General features: G+C 42.2%; 8 protein-coding genes across 8 annotated transcripts; 4 read left to right on the top strand and 4 right to left on the bottom strand.

The window, feature by feature from the left end:
- Positions 1–37: 37 nt before the first annotated feature.
- LOC108605228 (rhythmically expressed gene 2 protein) lies at positions 38–893 on the top strand. Its single transcript, XM_017994838.1, has one exon. It carries the CDS (start codon positions 50–52, stop codon positions 806–808), a length of 759 nt encoding a protein of 252 aa, XP_017850327.1. The 5' UTR covers positions 38–49; the 3' UTR covers positions 809–893.
- Positions 894–934: 41 nt separating this feature from the next.
- LOC108605211 lies at positions 935–2,963 on the bottom strand. The gene has a single exon (XM_017994818.1). The coding sequence runs from the start codon at positions 2,720–2,722 to the stop codon at positions 1,310–1,312; it is 1,413 nt and encodes a 470-aa protein (XP_017850307.1). The 5' UTR covers positions 2,723–2,963; the 3' UTR covers positions 935–1,309.
- A 2,926-nt stretch (positions 2,964–5,889) lies between these two features.
- Positions 5,890–11,237, top strand: LOC108605241 (histone-lysine N-methyltransferase Suv4-20). Its single transcript, XM_033294315.1, has 4 exons — positions 5,890–5,959; positions 6,080–6,826; positions 6,900–9,183; positions 9,235–11,237. The coding sequence occupies exons 1-4, from the start codon at positions 5,927–5,929 to the stop codon at positions 10,482–10,484; spliced, it is 4,314 nt and encodes a 1,437-aa protein (XP_033150206.1). The 5' UTR covers positions 5,890–5,926; the 3' UTR covers positions 10,485–11,237.
- Positions 11,238–13,173: 1,936 nt separating this feature from the next.
- Positions 13,174–13,949, bottom strand: LOC108605238 (RING-box protein 1A). Its single transcript, XM_017994851.1, has 3 exons — positions 13,780–13,949; positions 13,591–13,618; positions 13,174–13,524 (listed from the first exon to the last, which is right to left on the bottom strand). The coding sequence occupies exons 1-3, from the start codon at positions 13,855–13,857 to the stop codon at positions 13,304–13,306; spliced, it is 327 nt and encodes a 108-aa protein (XP_017850340.1). The 5' UTR covers positions 13,858–13,949; the 3' UTR covers positions 13,174–13,303.
- Positions 13,950–14,036: 87 nt separating this feature from the next.
- LOC108605210 (60S ribosomal export protein NMD3) lies at positions 14,037–16,477 on the top strand. Its single transcript, XM_017994815.1, has one exon. The coding sequence runs from the start codon at positions 14,189–14,191 to the stop codon at positions 15,758–15,760; it is 1,572 nt and encodes a 523-aa protein (XP_017850304.1). The 5' UTR covers positions 14,037–14,188; the 3' UTR covers positions 15,761–16,477.
- Positions 16,438–17,894, bottom strand: LOC108605215 (exopolyphosphatase PRUNE1). The gene is made up of 2 exons (XM_017994824.1): positions 17,710–17,894; positions 16,438–17,627 (listed from the first exon to the last, which is right to left on the bottom strand). Exons 1-2 carry the CDS (start codon positions 17,755–17,757, stop codon positions 16,461–16,463), a joined length of 1,215 nt encoding a protein of 404 aa, XP_017850313.1. The 5' UTR covers positions 17,758–17,894; the 3' UTR covers positions 16,438–16,460.
- A 132-nt stretch (positions 17,895–18,026) lies between these two features.
- LOC108605235 (40S ribosomal protein S19a) lies at positions 18,027–19,078 on the top strand. Its single transcript, XM_017994848.1, has 3 exons — positions 18,027–18,060; positions 18,397–18,467; positions 18,543–19,078. Exons 2-3 carry the CDS (start codon positions 18,397–18,399, stop codon positions 18,940–18,942), a joined length of 471 nt encoding a protein of 156 aa, XP_017850337.1. The 5' UTR covers positions 18,027–18,060; the 3' UTR covers positions 18,943–19,078.
- Positions 19,079–20,757: 1,679 nt separating this feature from the next.
- On the bottom strand, positions 20,758–21,762 carry LOC108605964 (probable small nuclear ribonucleoprotein G). Its single transcript, XM_017995784.2, has 3 exons — positions 21,654–21,762; positions 21,447–21,594; positions 20,758–21,386 (listed from the first exon to the last, which is right to left on the bottom strand). The coding sequence occupies exons 1-3, from the start codon at positions 21,683–21,685 to the stop codon at positions 21,336–21,338; spliced, it is 231 nt and encodes a 76-aa protein (XP_017851273.1). The 5' UTR covers positions 21,686–21,762; the 3' UTR covers positions 20,758–21,335.
- Between the last annotated feature and the right edge of the window lie 152 nt (positions 21,763–21,914).

The raw sequence follows: 21,914 nt of genomic DNA, 5'->3' as shown, positions 1-21,914 counted from the left end.
CACTCTGGCAACGCTTGTCACTTTGTTTACAATTTATTTGTGTTGTAATATGCCTTTGACTGAACAATTTGTGCGTAATTTGCAAAGATTTCGGCTGGTGACCTTTGACGTAACCGATACGCTTATAAAGCTGAAGGATCCTGTTACACAATATCTACAAACAGCAGCAGCATGCGGTGTAAGAGACATAAACAGAACCAACTTCGAGCGCTGCTTTCGACAACAATTCAAGCTGATGAGCGAGCAGCATTCAAATTTTGGATGTCATACAATTGGATGGCAAAACTGGTGGCGCCAATTGGTAATAAATACATTTAACTGTGCAGATGCTACTGTCCCGCAGGATAAGCTGCCAGCAATTGCCGAGCATCTATTGAATGTATTTCGCACCAGCGCCTGTTGGAGTCATGTTGACTGTGCTGCGGATTTGGTGCAGTGCGTGCGCGGCATTGGCAAAAGCGTGGGGGTTATATCCAATTTTGATGCATCATTGCCCAAAGTGCTCAAAGCTATGGACTTCGACGATAAATTTGATTTTGTATTGACATCGTACGAAGCCGGGGTAATGAAGCCGGATCCCAGCATATTTGAAATTCCAGTAAAAATGCTTAGTATAGAGCCAAACCAGGCACTGCATATAGGGAACAAGTTTGACATGGATTACATTGGTGCACGGCAGAGCGGTTGGAGCAGCTTACTGGTGCAGTCACAGTTCGAGCCGGCGACCAGTGAAGAGGCACGCCGCCATAGTTATCCCAGCATTGCCCAAATGCTCTATGCGCTGGAATTTGAAGAGATTAATTGGTAAGCTCAAAAAGCTCCCTCCTTGCCATTGTGATGCTGCCATAGCAGTAGAGTAGAACCTCGTTAAATGTATTAAGAATTTAATAAAATTGTAAACATATTTGTTTATAATTTAGCTTGAGTCCATTTATTAAAACGATGTACTGAGTTTATTAGAAAAATTCTTATAAGCTATTCTACAAACATGGAAATCTAGTTCTCGTTGTTATCATGAGCATTTTTTCATTAGCCTAAAGTTTAAGCTTTAAACGAATCAAATATATCTAAGTTATATATATATATATATATATATGTACACATATTAAAGCACTAACGTTTGTTACAGATAAGCCTTATAAGTGCTAAACTTAATTATCCTTATTACACACACATAACCCTATACATTGGCAACATATTTAGTACATTGATATTTAAAACTAAACAGATTAAAAGCTAATTTGTGACCCGAAATACAACAGATGCTTGGGGGAATGTATGTATATGCTTAATGGGAACTATGCTCCTCCTACGTGGCCTTGCTCGCTTTGGTTGGCATCTGCGCCTTGGCCGCCTTCAGTTGCTCTAGATTAAACTGTTTGCGTATTTCCGCTGACACTTGACGTATAACGCTTTCAGTGTTGGCCATCAGATCGCGTTCGAGCACATCAATGTCAATATCCTTGCTCTCTAGACGCATTTGCATGTCCGAGTAAAAGTCACAAAAGAGCACGGGCTCATCGGAGCCGTTTGGTGTGCGTGTGCTGCAATACTGGCCACGCCGATGCAGATCATCGTTATTGGCTTTGGAGTCGAGAAAACGGCGTGCACCCAACGGTAGCTGTTGTTGTATAAGTCGCTCGTGATTCTGCGATATGTGATACTTAAGCTTCTTGAACTCCTTCACCTCGTTCTTCATGTACTTTACATAGCTGTACATCTTTGAGGTCTTTTTGGTTAGGTTCTCAAGACAACTGATGAAGTTGCGCACCTGCTGCGTGCGTGGCAAGGTGCTTGGGTCCAAGCGTTCCGCCTCATCGAAGTGATGCTGAGAGCGATTAAAGTCATGCTTCATAGCCAAAGCCGAAGCTAACACCACATGATTTTCGGCTATATCCGGTGCATGCTCCACGGCGGCACTGAGTATAATGTCGGCATCCGCTAGTCGACCCATGCGAAAAAGTATTGTGCCCAGGCTGAGCAGCGGTATGTCTTTCTGGTCCGGAGGCGCCAGCATGGTGGCCAAGCGTGCACAGGGTAACGCTTGCAACGCATTGCCGCGCATGCGCCAATAGTAAGATGCAAGGGTATGGAACTTCCAGGAGCCCGGCTGTACCTGCAGTCCCTCTACGGCAAAACGACGCGTCAGCTCAAGCGTGGCACTGCCCATGTTGGTATCCTGCTCGCGCTCCACATACGCCTTGTCCAGCACTTCCGGCTGAAAGCTCTCTAGATGATCATATGTGGCTGGACCCACGCTCAGGTCGAAATAGTTATTGCATATGGGTTCCAAGCTGCGCTCGCTCTTTGACTTCAACGCGCCATTTGGTGAGGTCAGGTATAGATCTCGATGCTCTGGTAGATTGATGCGTTTCAACTGATCGGGTGTGATCTTAAGATAGGACATGCGCTTCTCCAGTAGATAGTAGTCCATTGCGCATTTTGCCTGCTCGGCCAGATCCTCGCCAAAGCGCATGGAGAAGCGTAAATGCTCCACAATCTGCTCCCGCTTGCGCAGCAGCTCCAAATAACTCCGCTCCACATACTCATTATACCGTATCTGCTCGAGAAATGCAATTAAGTTATGCGGCTCCCGCATGAAGAATGGCGAGTCTAGTTTCTGCACAATGCGGTCATCCTTCAGCACCCAATGATTACTGTTGCTAGCAATCAGCACGTGAATGCAGCAGGCGGCAACAAGAAACTGACTGTATCTCATCATTCTTTATTCTTCTACATATTTGCCCACTTTTTGCTTGCACCGCGCAGTAGAGCGCACACACACCGACAATAGGAGTCGAATGTCGACAAACTATAAATTGATAAATTAACTTGGTAATAGTCAGTGAATTATAAGCATTGAATTTAAAGTCTAGTTTCCAGTTGAGCTAAACTTTTAGCTAGAGGAATGTGCTCAATATTCTTCTTCGGTGTGGCAGTATGACGCCACAATGTAACCAAAAGTTGGCTGGTCACATAGTTGCGTCAGCTGTGCAATATTTAAAAAGAAATTAAATAAAGTCAATAAAATCAACAATTAAGAACTAGTTAAAAAATAGAGCAGTATCAGCGACATCGCCAATTAGGCTTTTGTTTTTGTAAATTCCGCATTCAGAATATTTATCTAGCGAAGCATTAAATCAACCGTTGTTTCACCATTCACTTATGTGGCAACTCTACTCTTTTTTACTTAGCTTTAGTGGAAACTAGGCTTACCCAATATTCTATGTTAAGTGTAGAATCTCAATATCGCGTAAGTGACAGTGTACGTTAGAATTGACTAAATGGGAGGCATAACGATAACAATCTGGAAAAGAGACAGAAACTCTACGCTCAATGCTATTTTGTTCTCGCTCGCACCTACCAAGAGCTGGGTGCTGTCAGAGCGATGATACGTGCCAATATACATATGTCTTTCAATTTTCATCGCAAGCCGCGGTCTCGGTAAATTTAATTTAGTTTTCGCCTTTGGAGTATAGTAATAAAAACCAGAGTTCTGCGAAATTAACCTTTTATTAAATTAAATCGACTATTGGTTTTCATTCGATGCAACACACTATCATCCATGCGGTGATTAAAAAACGGAATCGCGAAGAACGAATTTGTAACGCGGAAAAGTGTACATTAAAAAAAAGATTCGTTAAGCGTGTGCGTGTTTTTTTTTATTCTATTACAATACTATAGTTGCAGTCGATCCCAAAATAAAGTTTGATTCTGATAATTATAACGCGTCATATAAAGCAGAATCATGGGAAAATGAGACGTCGTTCATGCAAAGTAGAGGAAAAAGAAGACACACACACATGCATACATGCGCTGCGAAGAAATATATGTATCTACATATGCGCTGATGTTGTGCGGTCGCGTGTATGTGTGTGTGTGCATGTGTTAGCAGCTACTGGCAGATTCTGACTCCAAGAGAAGTGGTGGGGACCAGAAGAACAGCAGCGGTGTTTGGGTGTTTGGAAATCTAAGAATGAGCTGGCATTGACGACGACGACTACTGAAACATAAAAGCCAAAGTACATACGATGTTTTACTACGGCTACTACTGTGATATTTGGATATAAAACCGCCCCGCACCGCAAACAAGCCCTGCACAGACAGTTTGCCTGTGTAAGCGTGTCTGTATGTGTGAGTGTGCGCTTGTGTATCTGCGTCTGTGCCTAAGCTTCAGCCGCTGAACGGCGTTGGTGACGACAAGAAAGAAAGAAAATAAAACAAAGTTATCGGAACAACAGACAAAGCGGAGGATCATCATCATTTAAGATTAAAGAACAGAAACCACATTATCAACAACCACAGTGACGCGACGGTATCACAGCACTAAAACCAGATATTCACGAAAATTTTAATAAAGGTACTTGCACACATACATATATACACAATTGTATAGGTGTAATAGGCGCCGCCATTTTCCGTGTTATCCATGTAACAAGCTGTAAAAGACCTAGAGCTAGGGTTGGCAATGTCCACCACCGACACCAAACAAATACTCTGGGAAGCCTTAAATTCGTTCCATCTGCACAATATAGCTGTGAATATGATTTAAAGGTGTAGTCGCAAAAAAGCTGTGCAAATTATAATTCAATTACACTGTAAGCGCTAACAAAACATACGATGTTTGCTGTGTGAGAAAAGTTTGACAACCCTGCAGCCTTTTTCTTTGTTGACATTTTCGGCTGTGTGTGTGTGAATGTGTGTGATATGTGTATATGTGAGTGTGCTGTTTGTGTAGCGGTTATGGAGCTGCCATCATAATATATATTTTTTTCTCGTGAACCAAAGGGAAAAGGAAAGGCAAATCAAAGTCTTGTAGACTTAATTGACATTTGTGCAAAAAAAAAAATGAACAATTCATATTTTTCAAAAGTGGCAACCTTGCGCAGGTCACTCTCATTTATTTTGTGCCTCCTATGCGCATGAATATCGTTTGTCCTACTCGCACTTTCGTTTTGAAATGCCCGTGAATGCATGTCAGCCTGTTTCCTATAAACAGCTGAGAGCTGCTGTTGCAGCAACTTTTGGGCAACAATAAAATACATATACGCATACAATATGGCACACACATGCATACATATGTACATACAACGCAAGCATGTATTTGCAATTGCAGCAGTGGGCAAATACAACAAAGCCGCTAACCATGTCTAATTTTTACTTATTGGAAGTCGTGCGTATTTGTGAATTGTTGCTGGTGTGCATATATAAAAAAAGTGGTTTATAGCTTGTCTTAGTTTACCTGTGTATCCATTGTATTTTTATAACTAAAGCGTTAGCTAGACGCTTCTATTACACATGTGCTTCCATATTAATTGATTTTTACTTTGCACGTGTATGCGTGCAAAGAGAGCGGCCAGAAAAAAGACACGAGAGAGGGAGTAAGAACGAACGCATGCCGTCTGTCGACCTTTTTTTTTTTCATCCACCTACATGAAGCCATAAAATAATTCTCACATTATGCTCCATGTGCCCAATTGAACTTCGTTGATTGCAATAAATTTTGCATATTATGCTCCATTATGGAACAAACATCTTTACGCATATATACATACATATGTATGTATATAACATACTGTGACTGTGAGATTTTAAACTACGTCTGATTCTAGCTCGCAAAATGTATGCGCTTATCATTATCAGCGGCGTCAGCAGAAATAACTTTTGCTTTTGGAGAGCTTTTAACTGTGTGTATGTTTTTGTGTATGTTTGTGTGTACATGTGTATGTGCAACGTGTGTGTACGTGCGTCTGGCTGTGGGTGTGCACGGCGTTTGACTGACAGAGTTGCCAGCTTGTTGCTAACTTTTGAAAGATAATTCTTTTGGAAATTCGTCAAATTGAAACCGAATGTCCGGAACATTTAACATATTCATTTATTTATACGCATATTTTAAGCAAATTTATATACAAAATAAAACAATACGATGAAAGCTTTTTGTAAATCAACAACCGCAACAGTACGAATTCGATCTGCCGTATCAGCAAACCATGTTATCCCCAAATGCGGGCTAATTAATGTTAAACAAACTTTTATTTGGAATCTATAATTAAATAAAAATTCACTTCATATTTTACAGACTGCTAAAGAATACAGAATGGTCGTCGGCTCGAATCATACGCGGCGAGGGGAAACCGCCGGCAGATTCACAAACAACAATGGCAACAGCAACACCACCACCACCAGCGCAACGTCTTCAATAGCCACCGCATCCTCAACGACGGCGGCGACATTGTCATCATCAACATTAGCGGCGTCGTCGTCATCAGCAACAACTGCACACAACAACAAAAGCCAAAATAGCACGCTCAACAACAACAACACCAGCAGCAACTCCTCCACTACCAACGCCACACATCAACAACAACAGCAGTCGGAGCAGCAACATAATCATCATCATCAGCAGCAGCATCATCATAATTCACATCATTATCATTCGCAGTCACATCATCATCAACAAAGCAGCTCGGCTTCATCCTCATCGCATAGCGGCGGTGGCAGTGGAAACGCCACGGGGCATGGCTCCAACGGCAGTGCCGTTAGCCGTTTGTCCCAGTCGACGGGCATGACGCCGCGTGAGCTGTCTGAGAACGATGACTTGGCCACATCGCTTATACTCGATCCACATTTGGGCTTTCAAACGCACAAAATGAACATACGCTTTCGGCCATTAAAAGTAGATACACAGCAGCTAAAAACAGTCGTCGACGATTTTATACTGACGCAAAACTATGATGTGGCCATACAGCGCATCTATGACGGTCCCTGGATACCGCGACATTTGAAGAACAAAAATAAAATCTGCACCAAGCGTCTGCATGATCATGTAAGTAGCATTCGTAACTAAAAGTGGATCAAAAATATAAATATAAGCGTACTGACAATAATTTTCATTTAAGATTGTGCGATATTTGCGTGTGTTTGACAAGGACAGCGGCTTTGCGATTGAGGCCTGCTTTCGCTACTCTCTGGAGGAGCAGCGCGGCGCCAAGATTAGTTCAACAAAACGCTGGGCCAAAAATGAAAAAATCGAATGCCTAGTGGGCTGCATAGCCGAGCTTACCGAATCCGAGGAGGCCGCACTGCTGCACTCAGGCAAAAATGATTTCTCTGTGATGTACAGCTGCCGCAAGAACTGCGCCCAGCTCTGGCTAGGACCAGCCGCCTACATTAATCACGATTGCCGCGCCAATTGCAAATTCTTGGCCACGGGCCGCGACACAGCCTGCGTTAAAGTGCTGCGTGACATTGAGGTGGGCGAGGAGATAACCTGCTTCTATGGCGAGGACTTCTTTGGCGATAGCAATCGCTTTTGCGAATGCGAGACCTGCGAGCGACGCGGTACCGGTGCTTTTGCGGGCAAGAACAAAGCTCATCTAAATGAGGCCACGCAGGGCTTAACCAACGGCCTTGGTGTCGGCGCTGCCGGCGGCGCCAATGGAGGTGGCTATCGTTTACGCGAGACCGATAATCGTATTAATCGCATCAAGAGTCGCGCAAACAGCACCAATAGCACTTCCAATAGCAACAGCAACGACAGCAACAGCAATGCCAATGCTAGTGCCATCAGCAATGGTTTGCCTGCGCAGTCGGCTGCCAATGCTACGCAGCAGCGACCCAAAAGCAGCAGCCTGGAGCTGAGCGCCGTGTCGCTAATGGATAAGAAACTACCTAATGTAGTCGTCTCGCCGCTAACCATGAAAGAGCTGCGTCAGAAGGGCATGACCAAGTATGATGCTGAAATGATTATGGCCAATGCCTCCTATCATCAGCAGCAACCGCATCACCATCATCATCCCCACAATCACAGTCATCATCACCTGCCCACACAACAGCAACATGCGAGCACGAGCGCTGAGGCGGCCACCCAAGCGACAGCCATGCAGAAGCCTCAAGCGGCAGCTGAGCTGAGTAATGGACGTGCCGTTAGCACATTGCGTAAATCTATGCGCAACAACAGCACAAGCAGCAGCATTTCCACAGCCTCCACAGATGAGCCAATGGCGAGCATGTTTAGTAACAACATTAGCAACCACATCAATACCAGCAGCGGCAACAGCAGCAGCACAACAACATCTGCAACCAATATTTCGGTTGGCAAGGATCCAGTTGTGCTGGTGCCGCGCTATAAGCCAGCTGCAGTTGCCGCTCTACAGCACAAGCAACGCCACCAACAACGTCAGCTGCGCCGCAGTGAGCGGCGAACGAAGCCAACCGATAGCGGTGCCGGCTATGATAACTCTCAATTGTTGGGCATATATTTGACAGACAGTGAGAGCAGCGATACGGAGATTCGGCAACAGATGCATGAGCAGCATAAAGTGTATTTGTGCAGAGAGGAGAGCGACCGCGCCAGAGCAACTTCGTCTCAGGAGAAACGCGTCACGCGTAACAGCGCAGGTCGTGCTGCTGCCGCTGCCGCCGCAGCAGCAGCAGCAGCAACCTTAACAACAGTAACTGCCCATAAGAGTAACAACAACAGTAACATCAGAACCTACGCCGTTAAATCAACGATAACAAATTGTAATAATAATAATTTAAATATTAGTAATAGCTGTAGAAGTAATCATGGTAGTAGATTTAGTGAACGCAAGCTGAAGCCGAGCGATGCTGCAGCGGCAGTAACAGCGACAACGACGACGACGGCGTCGTTAGCGACAGCATTAAACAATGATGTATGCTCGGCAACGCCCTCGTCGTCGTCATCGTCCTGCTTGCCAAACGAACAACAGCCACAACAACAACAACAGCAGCACCAGCAGCAAATTCAACAACAACAGCGACAGCAGCAGCAGGCAACGGCAACAACAACATCAACATTGCGCAGTCGGAGCAACAGCCCCGCCTACAAGAAAAATCTATTGACCATTTTTGAACAGGCCACTGGAGTCAAGGCTCCAGCAGCAACTGTTCCAACTGCCACAGAGTCATCGGGGAAACAGAAACGCAGTCGACGCGCAGCTGCTTTGGCTGCTGCCCAGCACATACACTGCGAAGCAGTTAGCAGCATCTCGCAACGCAAACGACAACAGCAACCACATGTGGCTGCAACACCATCACTCATTAGCAGCAGCAGCGCTGTGGAGCCATTGCTCAAGACACCAGAGCGACGTTTAAAGTTAACGCTGCGCATGAAACGTTCACCCATCTTGGATGAGGTATTTGAGTTGGGCACTAGCTTGAGTGGGGAGGAGCGTCAGCAATCATTGCATAACGGCAGTAGGGCGAGCAGAGCTTCCAATCTGGTCGGCCAGCAACCTGATGGCAGCGGCGAAAGCATGAGCCGCGCTAACAATAGATGTAGCAGCAACAGTGGCAATAATATGTCCAATAATGCATCTGGTAATGGCGTTGAATATGAAATATTGCGCATGGAGGGTATTTCGGATCATGGCAACGATGATCAAGACGAGGACGACGACGAGGATGATGATGATGATGATGATGATGACGATGATAATGATAATGAAGAGCAGCAGCATGAGGAAGAAGATGCTGAAGAGGAACATGAGCTGGAAACTACAGCGACAACCAATGAAAGCGAGACCGCCCCTGCATGGCGCTATAAAGAGAAAACTAGACGCACTCGACGCAGAGCAACATCGCCGCCACTAGCAGCAGCAGCTGGAGCTGGAGCTGGCACTAACAGTATCTACGGCACGCCACAGAAGAAGCGTTTGCGTCTAATCTTCGGCAATGAGTCGCATACCATAGACATTCCACCAGCAAGCAACACACTCAACGCCACAGCTGCCAGCAGCGGCATCGATGAGCTCAACAGCAGCGGCATCAGTGCCAGCGATGAATCCTTTAATGCCTCCTATGCCAATACCAGCAGCAGCACCAGCGCCAATGCCAGTGCCAGTGGCACAAGCATGACGGTCAACACGTCCTCTCCAAACAGCAGTACGCCCACCTCAAATGCCTCCTCCTTAGCCAACGATGCAGCTGACCAGTTGGGCGTAACAACAACAGCCCCAATGGCTGCAGCCATAGCTGCGATTGCAACGTCAAGACCTGCTACCGACTCGCCCACTTCGACCACATCAAGTGTCGGCTCCGGCTCGTTCCAGTCAGCCTGCACCTCGACTAACAGTTTATTTGCAGAGTCCAAGTCACCCACTTGCTACCAGCTAAACGGCAGCAGACACTACTACAAGCGTACAGCAGCGGACCAAGCGAATGCTATTGTCAGCAGCAGCAGCCACATTATTACCAACAGCAACAGTAACAGCAGCAACAGCTACAATAGCAGCAGCAATGGTGCAACTATTGCCACCAGCAGCAGTGTCTCCAGCACGCATTCTTTTGTGCCACAGTCGTTGAGCATGCCCAAGCATACCTTTGGCACCTGCGCTCTGCTGGCGCCCACAAGCTTTGCCAATCTACAGCAACAGCAACAACAACAACAACAGCAGCAGCAGCAGCCATCATCATCATCGCCGCCGCAGCCTTATCAGCAACAACAACATAGCAGCAAATAACCAATGGTTGATCTCGATGCTAACTGACAGCGATGCTGCCAATTGCTTCATATAACAAGAACAACAACATCAACAATTGTTGTGCTGCAATCGACTGCCGTTGCCTGCTGCTAGCCGCACATAGACACACACACATATGTACACACACGTACACATTTGATAGGTTCCTTTGTTCCAAAAACTAACATTGGTTAATTTTTGGTGTAGCAGATGATGATGCGTTCCTTTTCTATTTGACGCTCTCTCGCCATCTATCCGTCTGTCCGTCTCTCTCACATACGCGCACGCGCATCGCATCTATGCATATAGAGACAGAGCTTATGTCCGATCACTGTCGTGTGCTCTAACTGAGTTTCTTAACTCTGAACTTCATTTTCACATGCATGTCGTTGTCGTGATCGAGTGAGAGATAATTCCGCCGTGTCTCCATACATTCATAGTCGGAGTCGGGTTGGGAGGGTATTTTTCGTAGGTATCGCTCGCATCCAACATCCAACGAAAATGCGTAACAAGTATAGAAACATAAAATAAAAAAAAAGCAAAAAACAAAAACATTAATCAATTGATTAACAATTGCTAATATTTGATTATACATTTCTTTTTTGCTTTTCTTTCTATTTCTTCTCTCTCTCTCTCTCCCTTTCTCTCTTGCAATTACAGATGGAGGATATATAAAGCATAAATGTTGTAGCAAGAAAGCAAGGTTAATGCAAAATTTCAGACAAGATTATTATGGTGGTGGTGAATATGAAGATTTTGATGATGAAGAGAATGATGATGATGATAATGATGATGAATTTAATGATATGCAAGATAATAACAATTACATTAACGGCAGTAGCAGCAGCAGCAGCAGTAGCGGCAGCAGCAGCACTAGCGGCAGCTGCAGCAGTAGCGGCAGCAGCAGCAGTAGCGGCGGCGGCCCTGAGAACAGTTTAATAGTAAAAAAATTCAAAATAGAATTAAAACGCATACAAATGATGTACAGCAAGCAGCAATCGAACTGAAAGTGGCTAAGCAGCAACACGGATAGTAAACAAACAAGCAACAGCAAGAACAACATCAAAACAACGGCAGCATCAACAGCAATGTGTAACAACAATAACAACAGCAACTACCAACAACTAAAGAAGCAATAATTGAATTGAGCAGTAGAGAGGTACTGGGGCTGGGGCACAACAACGAACACTCTGCTGCAATACAGAATTAAGAAACAATTTAAATATTATACATCCAGCAAAAATGTTTAACAAATTATACGAACCTACATTATTCAAATGCAATGCAGACACACCAGACACACACACACACATAAATACATTTATATAGATATATATAAATATTTATATACATACATATGACAGTATATATATATACAGAGATCCAGGATTAACAAACGCAACTAGCAGCGATAATAGACGCCTTACAGCCTTACATACAACTTTAAAGTTAATAAATACATACAAAATATTTATGACTTGTATATAAAATATGCAACAAAAACTTAAAAAAAAAAAACAAAAAACGAATTCGATAAGCCAACTCAAACTCAAATAGGAAGCAACAACAAAACACCAATAGCAACAGCAATATATACATACGATCTTATACATCAAATATATAATATGTATTTAAAAAAATATACATAATTATTCTAAATATTTAAAGCGAGTATAGCACCAAAATTAACACCAACATTCAAGTAAAAGATATACAACAAATTAAATGTATATACACTAAAGTAAATAGAAATTATTACAAATTGAACAAATTCTAAAAACCAATTTAAAAACGCAACCGCAACTAAAATGATTTACATACATAGATGCATATACATATATAAAAATATTGAAAGATTTATAATAATATAATGAAATTGAGAGCTGCAAGCTGCTAAAAACAAGGGTTAACTAAACAAATACACAATTCTATTTGAGAGCACATTTTGTATTTGATTTTTGGTTTGATCCATATTCAAATATGACAATTATAATTACAACAAAGAAAACGAAAGCAAGGAAATTTAAAATTACGTCTCACAAACATAATTCATAACTAGAAAATGAATTCACGGCAACACACTTGAGAAATCTGCGTAGTGTTCATAATTATATTTTAATTTAAGCTTATTTTTAATTATTTAATATTTACGGATTTTTATTACAAAAACAACAAACAAACGTATTTGGACAACAAATCAGTTTTTCGATTTATTTTTTATTTAAACCTAATTTCTAATTTTAATATGTAGCATATTAATTAGTTTACAAACAATTATTCATTAAAAAAAAAAAAAAGAAAAACAAAACAAAAATACAACTATATATTAAATATATATAATATTTAAATACATAAATATATACATTATCTCCGTATTGTCCGGCGTGAAAGTCACTTACTCCCAGAGCAAGCGACTTAAGCCTTCGGTAATTCCCAATGGCTGGCTCCTCACATACGCACAGTGTGACCAAAGTGCCGTGTATGCACGTCGGCTTATGCTAGTTTCTTACCACTTTTTTTTTTGTCTTATTAATTGCATATATAATTAATATGTAACCACACTGTGCATTAACTTGTAATCCACAGCAAAGCAGCAAACATTTATAATATAATAAACAAAACAAATTAGTTTTTATTTGCATGTTGCTCTTCCTTTAACAACCTTAGAGGAATTAACAGACATTGTCCATTTGTATGTAAAAGACGCGTTTTTATTATTATTACGTTGCTCCTACTTAAATTATAAATGATCGCGATGCCAAAAATGCATCAGGATGTGTACAGACGAAGGGTATGGATAAGATAATTTATGACATTGTTTAGTGACCATACTTTTGGAAGTCCCACTCGCGATTGTCCAGCGGGCAGACCTGGCGTGTCTTCAACCAGCGCGAAATGCAGTGAAAATGAAAAGCATGATTGCATACGCCCCATGCTACTGTGCATTCCTCGCTCGTGGCGGATGCTTGATTAGCCTGGCACTCAATACATAAATCCATTATATGATTGCGACAAATGGCGCAATTGTCCACAACAATATCTAAAATTGGCAAAGTTCAAGTTAGTTTTTACTCAAGCAATGGTAATAGACCAAACAAAGACTTACCCCAGGCCCACAATGCCACGGCATTCCACTGAAAGTGCAAACAAACAAATTTAGCAAATAGTATAGCACGGCATTTTGCAAGGCCTTATAGTTACTGTTTGACAGGCACAGGGTTAGCGAGTTCGAATCAAATTCACAAAACGCTACAAAACTTAAAGGCTGTGTCATTGTTTTCCCAAATGCACTTACCTTTTTGACTTCGAAACGCTTCTTTTCGCCTTTGCTACTGCTGGATGGTACCTCGAATTCTTCCTCATCTACTTCCATTGTTTTTGTATTTTTTGCAAATAAAGTTAATAGAAATAATGACAATGGCTAAAATTTGACACAACCTTGCAACAACAACTTTTGATTTTCAATCAGCGCGCGGATGACAGTGAACTGCTGCTGGTGGTAAACTCTTTCTTTGTTCACGTAAGAGTTGGCAGTACTGGACGATATTTTTTAAAAGTTAGTATTTTGTATTTTCATGCATGCCTGGCCACACTAAATGTTGGATATTTACGCAGTACTGTGAAATTCGGACGTTGCACGTGTTTTTGTAAATTTACTATTGGATTAATTCTGAGGAGCGTGTAAACAACCGTATAGCTAGGTAATGGAGCACGCAGAATATGCGGGCGTCAGCCCATTGGGCGCCGACGGCAGAGGAGCTGCCAATGATGCGATGATCCTCTGCTGCGAATGTGGCGTCGCCATACAACCGAATCCGGCCAATATGTGTGTGACTTGTCTGCGTAATCACGTTGATATCACTGAGAATATACCGAAGCAAGCAGTGTTGCACTTCTGTCGCAACTGTGAGCGCTATCTACAGCCACCCAATGAATGGATACAAGCATCGCTCGAGTCGCGGGAACTGCTTGCAGTTTGCTTAAAAAAGCTAAAGGGCTTAAAGGAAGTTAAGCTCGTAGATGCGGGTTTCATCTGGACCGAACAGCACTCCAAACGTATCAAGGTGAAGCTTACCGTTCATGGCCAAGTATCCGGCGGTACTGTGCTACAGCAAATCTTCGTGGTTGAGTTTACCGTACAGAATCAAATGTGCAATGATTGTCATCGCACCGAGGCAAAGGATTTCTGGCGCTGCTTGGTTCAGGTGCGTCAGCGCGCAGAGAACAAAAAGACCTTTTACTATCTGGAACAGCTCATACTCAAATACAAAGCACACGAAAATACACTGGGAGTGAAGCCTGAACACGGAGGCCTCGACTTTTTCTATGTAAGCGAGAATCATGCTAGGCGCATGGTAGACTTTTTGATGACCATGGTGCCCGCCAAGGTGACCACATCGAAGCGTCTCATTTCACACGATATACACAGCAACAACTACAACTACAAGTACAACTGGTCGGTGGAAATAGCGCCAATATCCAAAGACAGCATTGTCTGCCTGAGCAAAAAGCTGCGTCAGCAGTATGGCAATATATCGCCCATCTGCCTGGTGAATCGTGTATCCAGTAGCATACATCTGATTGATCCAATGACAGCACAAATAGCTGAAGTAACCTCGCAAGTGTATTTCCGTGCTCCTTTCGAGGGCATCTGCAATCCCAAGCAGCTAGTCGAGTACGTTGTCATGGATATTGAAGTGATCAATGAAAAGGATCGCAAGTCATATCCCGGCCAGGGCACGCTCTCCTTCAAGCATGTCCTCTGCGACATTTGGGTGGTACGTGCCTCTGAGCTGGGCATCAATGAGAACACCATACACACACGCTCCCATCTGGGACATCTGCTGCGTGTGGGCGACTCTGTCATGGGCTACAATACCGGCGAGGCTAACATCAATGATGCTGAGTTTGACAAATTGTCGCCGGAGTTGGTGCCTGATGTGGTGCTGGTGCGCAAACACTACGATCGCCAGGCACGTCTTAGCCAGCGTCTGTGGAAGATCAAGCACTTGGCTGATGAGGCAACTGATGAGCGCAGCAAACACGACTACCACGAGTTCCTCGATGACATAGAGGAGAATGCTGATATACGCGGCCAAATTAATATTTATCGTGATAGCAAGAAAACAATGCCTGTGGAAGCGCCAGCTGCATCCGGCGATGTGCCTCACATAACGCTCGAAGAGATGCTGGAGGATCTAACGCTAGAGTGTGCTGATGATGACATGGGTGAAGCACCACAAGATGGAGATGACGCCGCTGAACCACAGCTGTAGTTGAATAAAGCTGTACATTTTTTTTTAAAGTGTGTGTAGATATGTACACAGAATAAAACAAGAAAAATCTATTTAAAATGCCAGATAACACATTGAATATATCTAAAGTCAAGATTCAGTGCTATATTGTGTAGATATGGGATACATTTGTATAGACATATACCATATGTCATGGAATAAGGCAAACTCGAGCTATTTGCACATATAACAAGTATTTCAACATACGTTTATTCATAGACAAAAATTTGTTTAGTAGATTTGAGTATAATAGAGTTTAGAAGTGCGAATAAACTTAAATTATAATTTTAGTTGAAATTAAACTAAATTGTTTACAATGGTTTTTCGGATGCCACAGTAACTATGACTAAGCGCTTGGAATTTGAATATTCATACACTTGTGAATTGTGGCAAAGCTAGCAAATGATATAACATTTCAATTTAAATTAATAAAGAACAATTTCAGATTGTCTTGGGAAAAATTCATTAGTTGCATTTACCGCTTTGCCTTATGAGCTACAATTGAGTCTAAATTTGTTCTTAAATGCAATCAAAGAGATTGCGCTTGATAACCTCAACGGGTTAGTCAACAAGTTGTGATTGCGTTTGCATTACAAGTTAAGCCGTGATTTAATCAAAATATGTAACTGTGTGTGTGTGAGCCTCTTTAAAGTGTCTTTTTTTTGAGTTGATTACGCAGTCTTTAGGAAAGTCCCAGCTTTGGCTTCTCTTTGAAAAAGTAAACATCATCGCAGTCACATTGATGGGACGCCTCCCACTGTGACAGCGCTTGCTTGACCACGGGCAATATGTGTTTGCGGGTTCCCTGCAGATTATGCTGACGGAGAAAGCAGCCGCCCATGAAATTACTGGCCACATCATGTGGGGCCAGCTCAAGTGGAGGATCCTGGCAGTCCACTAGCGCTCTACGCACACACTCCACCAATTGTGTCTGGCCTGTTAGCGAGATGAGCGCTATATCGCGTTGCACTTGTCCAGCTTTGTTGGGCGGCACATACATGCCGAGTATGAGCAATAGATTGCTATCTGCGGCGAATTCCCTTATCGCCTGCTCCGCGCCGTTCTTGTCGATAAAATCACGGGCAAGCATAGGCAGCCCAGCTAGCGGCACTGTGTGTCTTTCCGTCTGCAACAGTTTCATGTCCTTGCGCAGCACCTCGACAAGCGTAAGCTTGCTTATGTCGGCTCGGGCTGCGACTAACTCATCAAAAAGGAGCTGACGCTGCTCCTTGTTGTCTGCATTAACGTTTTCTAGCTGCCGTTCGAGCTGCTCAACCATGGTCACATCACGTGCACAAAAACGTTTTGCGCCGGGCGAAAAATTTATAGTGTCCAGCACAATAGTGGCATGCAATAGTTTGGCCACCTCGCTTGAGCGCGGCTCATCCATAGCCAAATAACGTTCACCAACAAGTGTTGCACAGGAACCCAGCTCAGCTTCGATTTGCCGTACACAGTGCGTTGGCAACAGCTGTAATGCCGGATTGTTCTCAAGCGGGCGATGATCAAGTATCTCGACTACGTGCGGCGCTAGCTTACTGATATGATGATCGACGAGTATTACACTGCAATTGCTGCTTAATTGCGGTGGCAGATCGTCACGAAAGATAAGTGACTGCTCGGCAATTCCGCACTTACTAAACATATGTCCCACCTCTGTTTTGAGCGGATAATCGATGCGCGGTATATTAAGCACAGGCACATAGTCGTGCTCCTGCTGCCGCTGTGCGTAGATGAAGGCAAGCGTCAGCGCTGACACCGCCGAATCCAGATCACATGACTCATTGCCAATTACAATGTGCAGTTTGCGTTGATTGTCGCCAAGTATTGCCGCTCTCTCAGGTACATACTGCAATGCAAAATTATAGAAACCTTACATATGTATTTGTACACAGTTTAGTCTGTTGCCGTTGCCAAGCTAGTTGACTTACACGGCTGAGTGTAGCTCGCGCTTGTATAAGGAATCGCTGTAAACACATGCCCAGGCCCAGCAAAAGCAATGTGCACAAAACTACATAAATTGCAATAAAAACAAAACAGAAGAATTCGCAAAAGCCACAGTTGTCACTAGAGATGGTATAACATCGATTCGACAATATTGTCGCTCGCCAAGAATGCTCAACAGTTGGTATATTTATTTGGTATATAATTTTGAAATTGCTTTTTTTTTGATTTGACAATTTAACAACACTGTTTAATAGGGTTGTTGGAAACAGCTTTGCAATAACCGCAGCCAACTTCATACGCCTTGTTCTTTTTTCCGGTTGACTTTGACAAGAAAGGTAGTGCTCGCGTTCGTTTACTTGAATTTTTTATTATTTTTTTTGTTAAACCATTGGTGTATTTACAAAACAATAAATAACATTGTGTGTTTAATGCAAATACGAAGTGCAAGAAAGAATTTACTTATTGTTAACAGCATCCAACTCTTGCGGAACGTTTATATCATGCGTTGCAGCAATTTTGTTGTGAATTCACATTTGTGTGCGTGTGTATGGTGTATGTGTATACATCTGTCAGAGTGTGCGCGTTGAACATTTGCGAATAGAGCGCAACGTGTTTTTATCAGCTTCATATATATTTTTTTTAATTGTTGCTTTTGTTTATCGTTCGCTTAGATGCCAGGCGTCACAGTGAAGGATATTGACCAGCATGCCGTTACCAAGGCGGTCGCAGTTTTCCTTAAGAAGTGAGTATTGCTTTACCTAAACTGATTTTGCGGCATAACATAACCTCACAACGTGTTTTTGTATTTGTTGTTTAGGACTGGCAAATTGAAGGTGCCCGAACAAATGGACATCATTAAGACAGCCAAATTCAAGGAGCTGGCCCCTTATGATCCCGACTGGTTCTATGTGCGTTGCGCTTCAATTCTGCGTCACTTGTACCACCGCAGTCCAGCTGGAGTCGGTTCCATCACCAAAATCTATGGTGGCCGCAAGCGCAACGGTGTGCACCCATCACACTTCTGCCGTGCCGCTGATGGTGCTGCCCGCAAAGCACTCCAGGCTCTGGAACACGCCCGCTTGGTTGAGAAGCACCCTGAGGGTGGTCGCAAACTGAGCTCCATTGGACAGCGTGATTTGGATCGCATCGCAAACCAGATTGTTGCCAAGCAGCGTGACGCCGCTAAGCAGACTGGCCCTATTGTTATTTCCAAGTAAAAACGATGTGTGCACACCGCGCGGATCTAATCGAACTCTAAAAACATTTTTAGACTTCTACTGTAAGCGTTTTTTGTTTGCCCGAGAGAAACGATAATATAAAACCATTCACTAAAGTCTACAAAAACAAGCGTAAATGCCTTCAATTTTATTTCTTTATTGTAAATTGCATGTGTACATGTAATAACAATGGGTTAAGATCTCCTGTGCTCCATAGTAGAATCCTCCAAGGGACTTTTCAAACTTGTGTGCATTAGCAGCTTAAAAAACCCAATGAGCGAGTGGTGCAGGACGGGTTGCCAGATTTCAAAAACAAATGTTTTCATTGCAGTGTAATTAAAATTGGTGTGTCGTAAAGACTAAACTATTGTTTGCTTGGTTAATTAGAGACTACAATTAATATAAATAGAGGACCATGATAAAGTTGTCCAGTCCAGTTATTCATTATACAAAACTGATGGTTGGGAACAATCTACTGAAGTGGAGGATTGCTTCAAATGCTATGATATAATGTTGATTTTTAGGATTATTTTAATCAAGCTGCTTACAGGTCATGTGTGACAAGCTGTTGGCAAAGAAGCAACAATCTGGACATGCGAAGCATCAATCTTAGGACACATAAGAGCTTCAAAAAAGCTTAACGGGAGCCATGGTGGCATATCAATAAAACCACTCCCAGTGATGCAGTCCATCCATCTATATCTACGGCCACAACCATTGAGTACTTATTAATTATATAAAACATACGCACGTATAAACATGTGTATAAATGCGCAGCAATTTATAATTTACTTTTAAACAAATACTTACAGATATGTACATATACATATGTACAATGCCGCAGACATACCATCATCATTTTCAAATATTTGACTTTTAAACAAATTTGTAGAGAGAGGAATGGATTCAATTAGGAAGGGTTGTTCTCAATAGCACTTTCTGATGCGCTGCCGCTCCCCGTAGAATGCGATCGCTTTATATGATCTCCATGGATTTTTTAAGCATGAGCGCATACATATGCGCCCTTAGCGCTTGGATAACAATTTATTTGTTTACTTTTGGTAGATAATAATTAATTACTTGCCTTTAGCATCCGTCATACTTACCTTCGCCATAGACGACAGTTTTACCCAGTTCAAATTGAATTTTTACATTCAAGATGAATTTAGTTTGTTTTAAATTGTAATTAATTTCAGTTTTATAATTACTTTGTTGATATGCAAAGTTTGGAAATTAAACAAAAAAAATACTCTTCAGCATTGGCTTTTCTTGCCATAACTATTTCAAAACAATTTTTTATTGATCGAACACAAAAGCATGTGTTTATTTAGTATCTCATGAATAAATTAGCCAAAAACACTTCAGGTGCGAATCATTTCGGGGACTGAGATATAGCTTCTCAAAATTTTAGAAAGTGATAAGAAAAGAAGACGGCATCATTTTTGGCAAAAGTTACATCACGTTTTTTGCCAAAATATGAAATCGTTGACTTCCCAAGTTTGAATGCAGTTTTATCTTATGCATCTCACGAGTCTAAACAAGGCACAAACTCCGCCAATCGGATTGCAATTTCGCTCAATTCACCGGCTTATCAAGTGGCGATATATTCCACAAAAATTTGCTTGTTATTTACTATTTTGTTCAATAACTTCGCCAAAAATTGTTTTATATCATACAATTCTTATACCATTTTAATTGTGCTTCCCACGCCAACATAAAGAGGTACAAAACGTATGGATTGGATTATTTTTAGCTGAATTGAATTATAGCTTCTCAAAGCTTGAAATTAAACAAAACGCAAGTCTGTGGCACTGATTTTTATTCATTAGATGTCAACAATCACCCGATTGTCAAACTATTTACTCTGTTATATTCGTATTTATCTTTAATTCTACTTTATTAAGTTTAAATATGTATATTTATATTGTTTTTGCAGCCAGTGTGTAAAAGAGTTATCAATGTTATTTGGGAGGTACATGCTTGCCAAAATAAAAGCTACAGCAAAACTTTTTTGTTTACATTTTGTATGGGTTTATAGCTCTTGCTCCTAAGATATTCTTCCAATTCTATAGGGACATGCATTTTCGCACTCCATCCGATATCGATGTCCTGTGCCATAATTTTCTACTTAAGGAGCTATACAGCATTTGCTGTATAGAAGTTGTGTCGGCCAATTAGATGGTGCTATATACTAGGCAGCTTACATATATTTGCATTCAGAGTAGCCAATTTAAATTTGACTAATAGGGCCTCGTATTTCTTAAGTTGTGACGAAGCCAGAGATTTTGTGTGACATTTTCTTTAATTACTTGCAAATAATTATGAATATATTTAGTACCTTAGGACTAGTTTGCATGTAAACGCATGAACGCATGTACAATGTCATCTGGCTGTCATACTCTATCTAGTGCCTCGACCATAACAATGCTGTTGCCGCGGATTACCTGCAAAATAAATTATTACAGAAAAGAATTAAATGTTAAATTTAATCACTAGTTACTTACCACCATGCCTATGCTGTTCTTGGTGTTGTCCTTGCACTCTTCTATAGTATCGTCGAGTACCACATTCATGAATGGATCGAATCCGCGCAAAATGCCGGTGACTGCACGACCGCCGTTTAGTTTAAGCATCATGCGCTTATCCATGTACCTGAAAAGCGTGCACATAATTTGTTTGGTATACTTTTAAAAAGTGCAACAAATACTTACTTTTTGAGCTCTGGTGGATGTGCCTTTGACATTTTATTCTATTTATATTTGTACGTTTAGTTGACAAGAAAAGAAGCGAGGCTATGTCAAAACGCTACACAACGATAAAGAAAACTTAGCAAGCAAATGTGGTGGCTGGACGATATACCACTCAGCAGGAATGAGACCACACGATGATTCCCATCATGCTGTACTCCTCGTACAGTAGTTTAATAGCGGCCTGTTAAGTTAACAGTGCTTGTTTTGCAGCGAAAATTAACA

Source organism: Drosophila busckii, chromosome X, assembly GCF_011750605.1.
Source record: "Drosophila busckii strain San Diego stock center, stock number 13000-0081.31 chromosome X, ASM1175060v1, whole genome shotgun sequence".
Classification (NCBI taxonomy): Eukaryota; Metazoa; Arthropoda; class Insecta; order Diptera; family Drosophilidae; genus Drosophila; species Drosophila busckii.
This window is presented reverse-complemented; position numbering and strand designations above follow the sequence as displayed.

What these genes read in the sequence shown, in the direction of transcription:
- LOC108605228 (XM_017994838.1), top strand. Translation starts at nt 50, where the DNA reads ATGCCTTTGACTGAACAATTTGTGCGTAATTTGCAAAGATTTCGGCTG.
- LOC108605211 (XM_017994818.1), bottom strand. Translation starts at nt 2,722, where the DNA reads ATGATGAGATACAGTCAGTTTCTTGTTGCCGCCTGCTGCATTCACGTG.
- LOC108605241 (XM_033294315.1), top strand. Translation starts at nt 5,927, where the DNA reads ATGAAAGCTTTTTGTAAATCAACAACCGCAACA. An exon ending in GTAAATCAACAACCGCAACA is followed by an intron (nt 5,960 to 6,079) that starts GTACGAATTCGA and finishes CATATTTTACAG; the next exon opens with ACTGCTAAAGAATACAGAAT. An exon ending in TGAGTTGGGCACTAGCTTGA is followed by an intron (nt 9,184 to 9,234) that starts GTGGGGAGGAGC and finishes GGGCGAGCAGAG; the next exon opens with CTTCCAATCTGGTCGGCCAG.
- LOC108605238 (XM_017994851.1), bottom strand. Translation starts at nt 13,857, where the DNA reads ATGGAAGTAGATGAGGAAGAATTCGAGGTACCATCCAGCAGTAGCAAA. An exon ending in AGCGTTTCGAAGTCAAAAAG is followed by an intron (nt 13,619 to 13,779) that starts GTAAGTGCATTT and finishes TTGCACTTTCAG; the next exon opens with TGGAATGCCGTGGCATTGTG. An exon ending in CGTGGCATTGTGGGCCTGGG is followed by an intron (nt 13,525 to 13,590) that starts GTAAGTCTTTGT and finishes TGCCAATTTTAG; the next exon opens with ATATTGTTGTGGACAATTGC.
- LOC108605210 (XM_017994815.1), top strand. Translation starts at nt 14,189, where the DNA reads ATGGAGCACGCAGAATATGCGGGCGTCAGCCCATTGGGCGCCGACGGC.
- LOC108605215 (XM_017994824.1), bottom strand. Translation starts at nt 17,757, where the DNA reads ATGTGTTTACAGCGATTCCTTATACAAGCGCGAGCTACACTCAGCCGT. An exon ending in CGCGAGCTACACTCAGCCGT is followed by an intron (nt 17,628 to 17,709) that starts GTAAGTCAACTA and finishes TTTGCATTGCAG; the next exon opens with TATGTACCTGAGAGAGCGGC.
- LOC108605235 (XM_017994848.1), top strand. Translation starts at nt 18,397, where the DNA reads ATGCCAGGCGTCACAGTGAAGGATATTGACCAGCATGCCGTTACCAAG. An exon ending in GTCGCAGTTTTCCTTAAGAA is followed by an intron (nt 18,468 to 18,542) that starts GTGAGTATTGCT and finishes TTTGTTGTTTAG; the next exon opens with GACTGGCAAATTGAAGGTGC.
- LOC108605964 (XM_017995784.2), bottom strand. Translation starts at nt 21,685, where the DNA reads ATGTCAAAGGCACATCCACCAGAGCTCAAAAA. An exon ending in CATCCACCAGAGCTCAAAAA is followed by an intron (nt 21,595 to 21,653) that starts GTAAGTATTTGT and finishes CACGCTTTTCAG; the next exon opens with GTACATGGATAAGCGCATGA. An exon ending in AGAACAGCATAGGCATGGTG is followed by an intron (nt 21,387 to 21,446) that starts GTAAGTAACTAG and finishes TTTATTTTGCAG; the next exon opens with GTAATCCGCGGCAACAGCAT.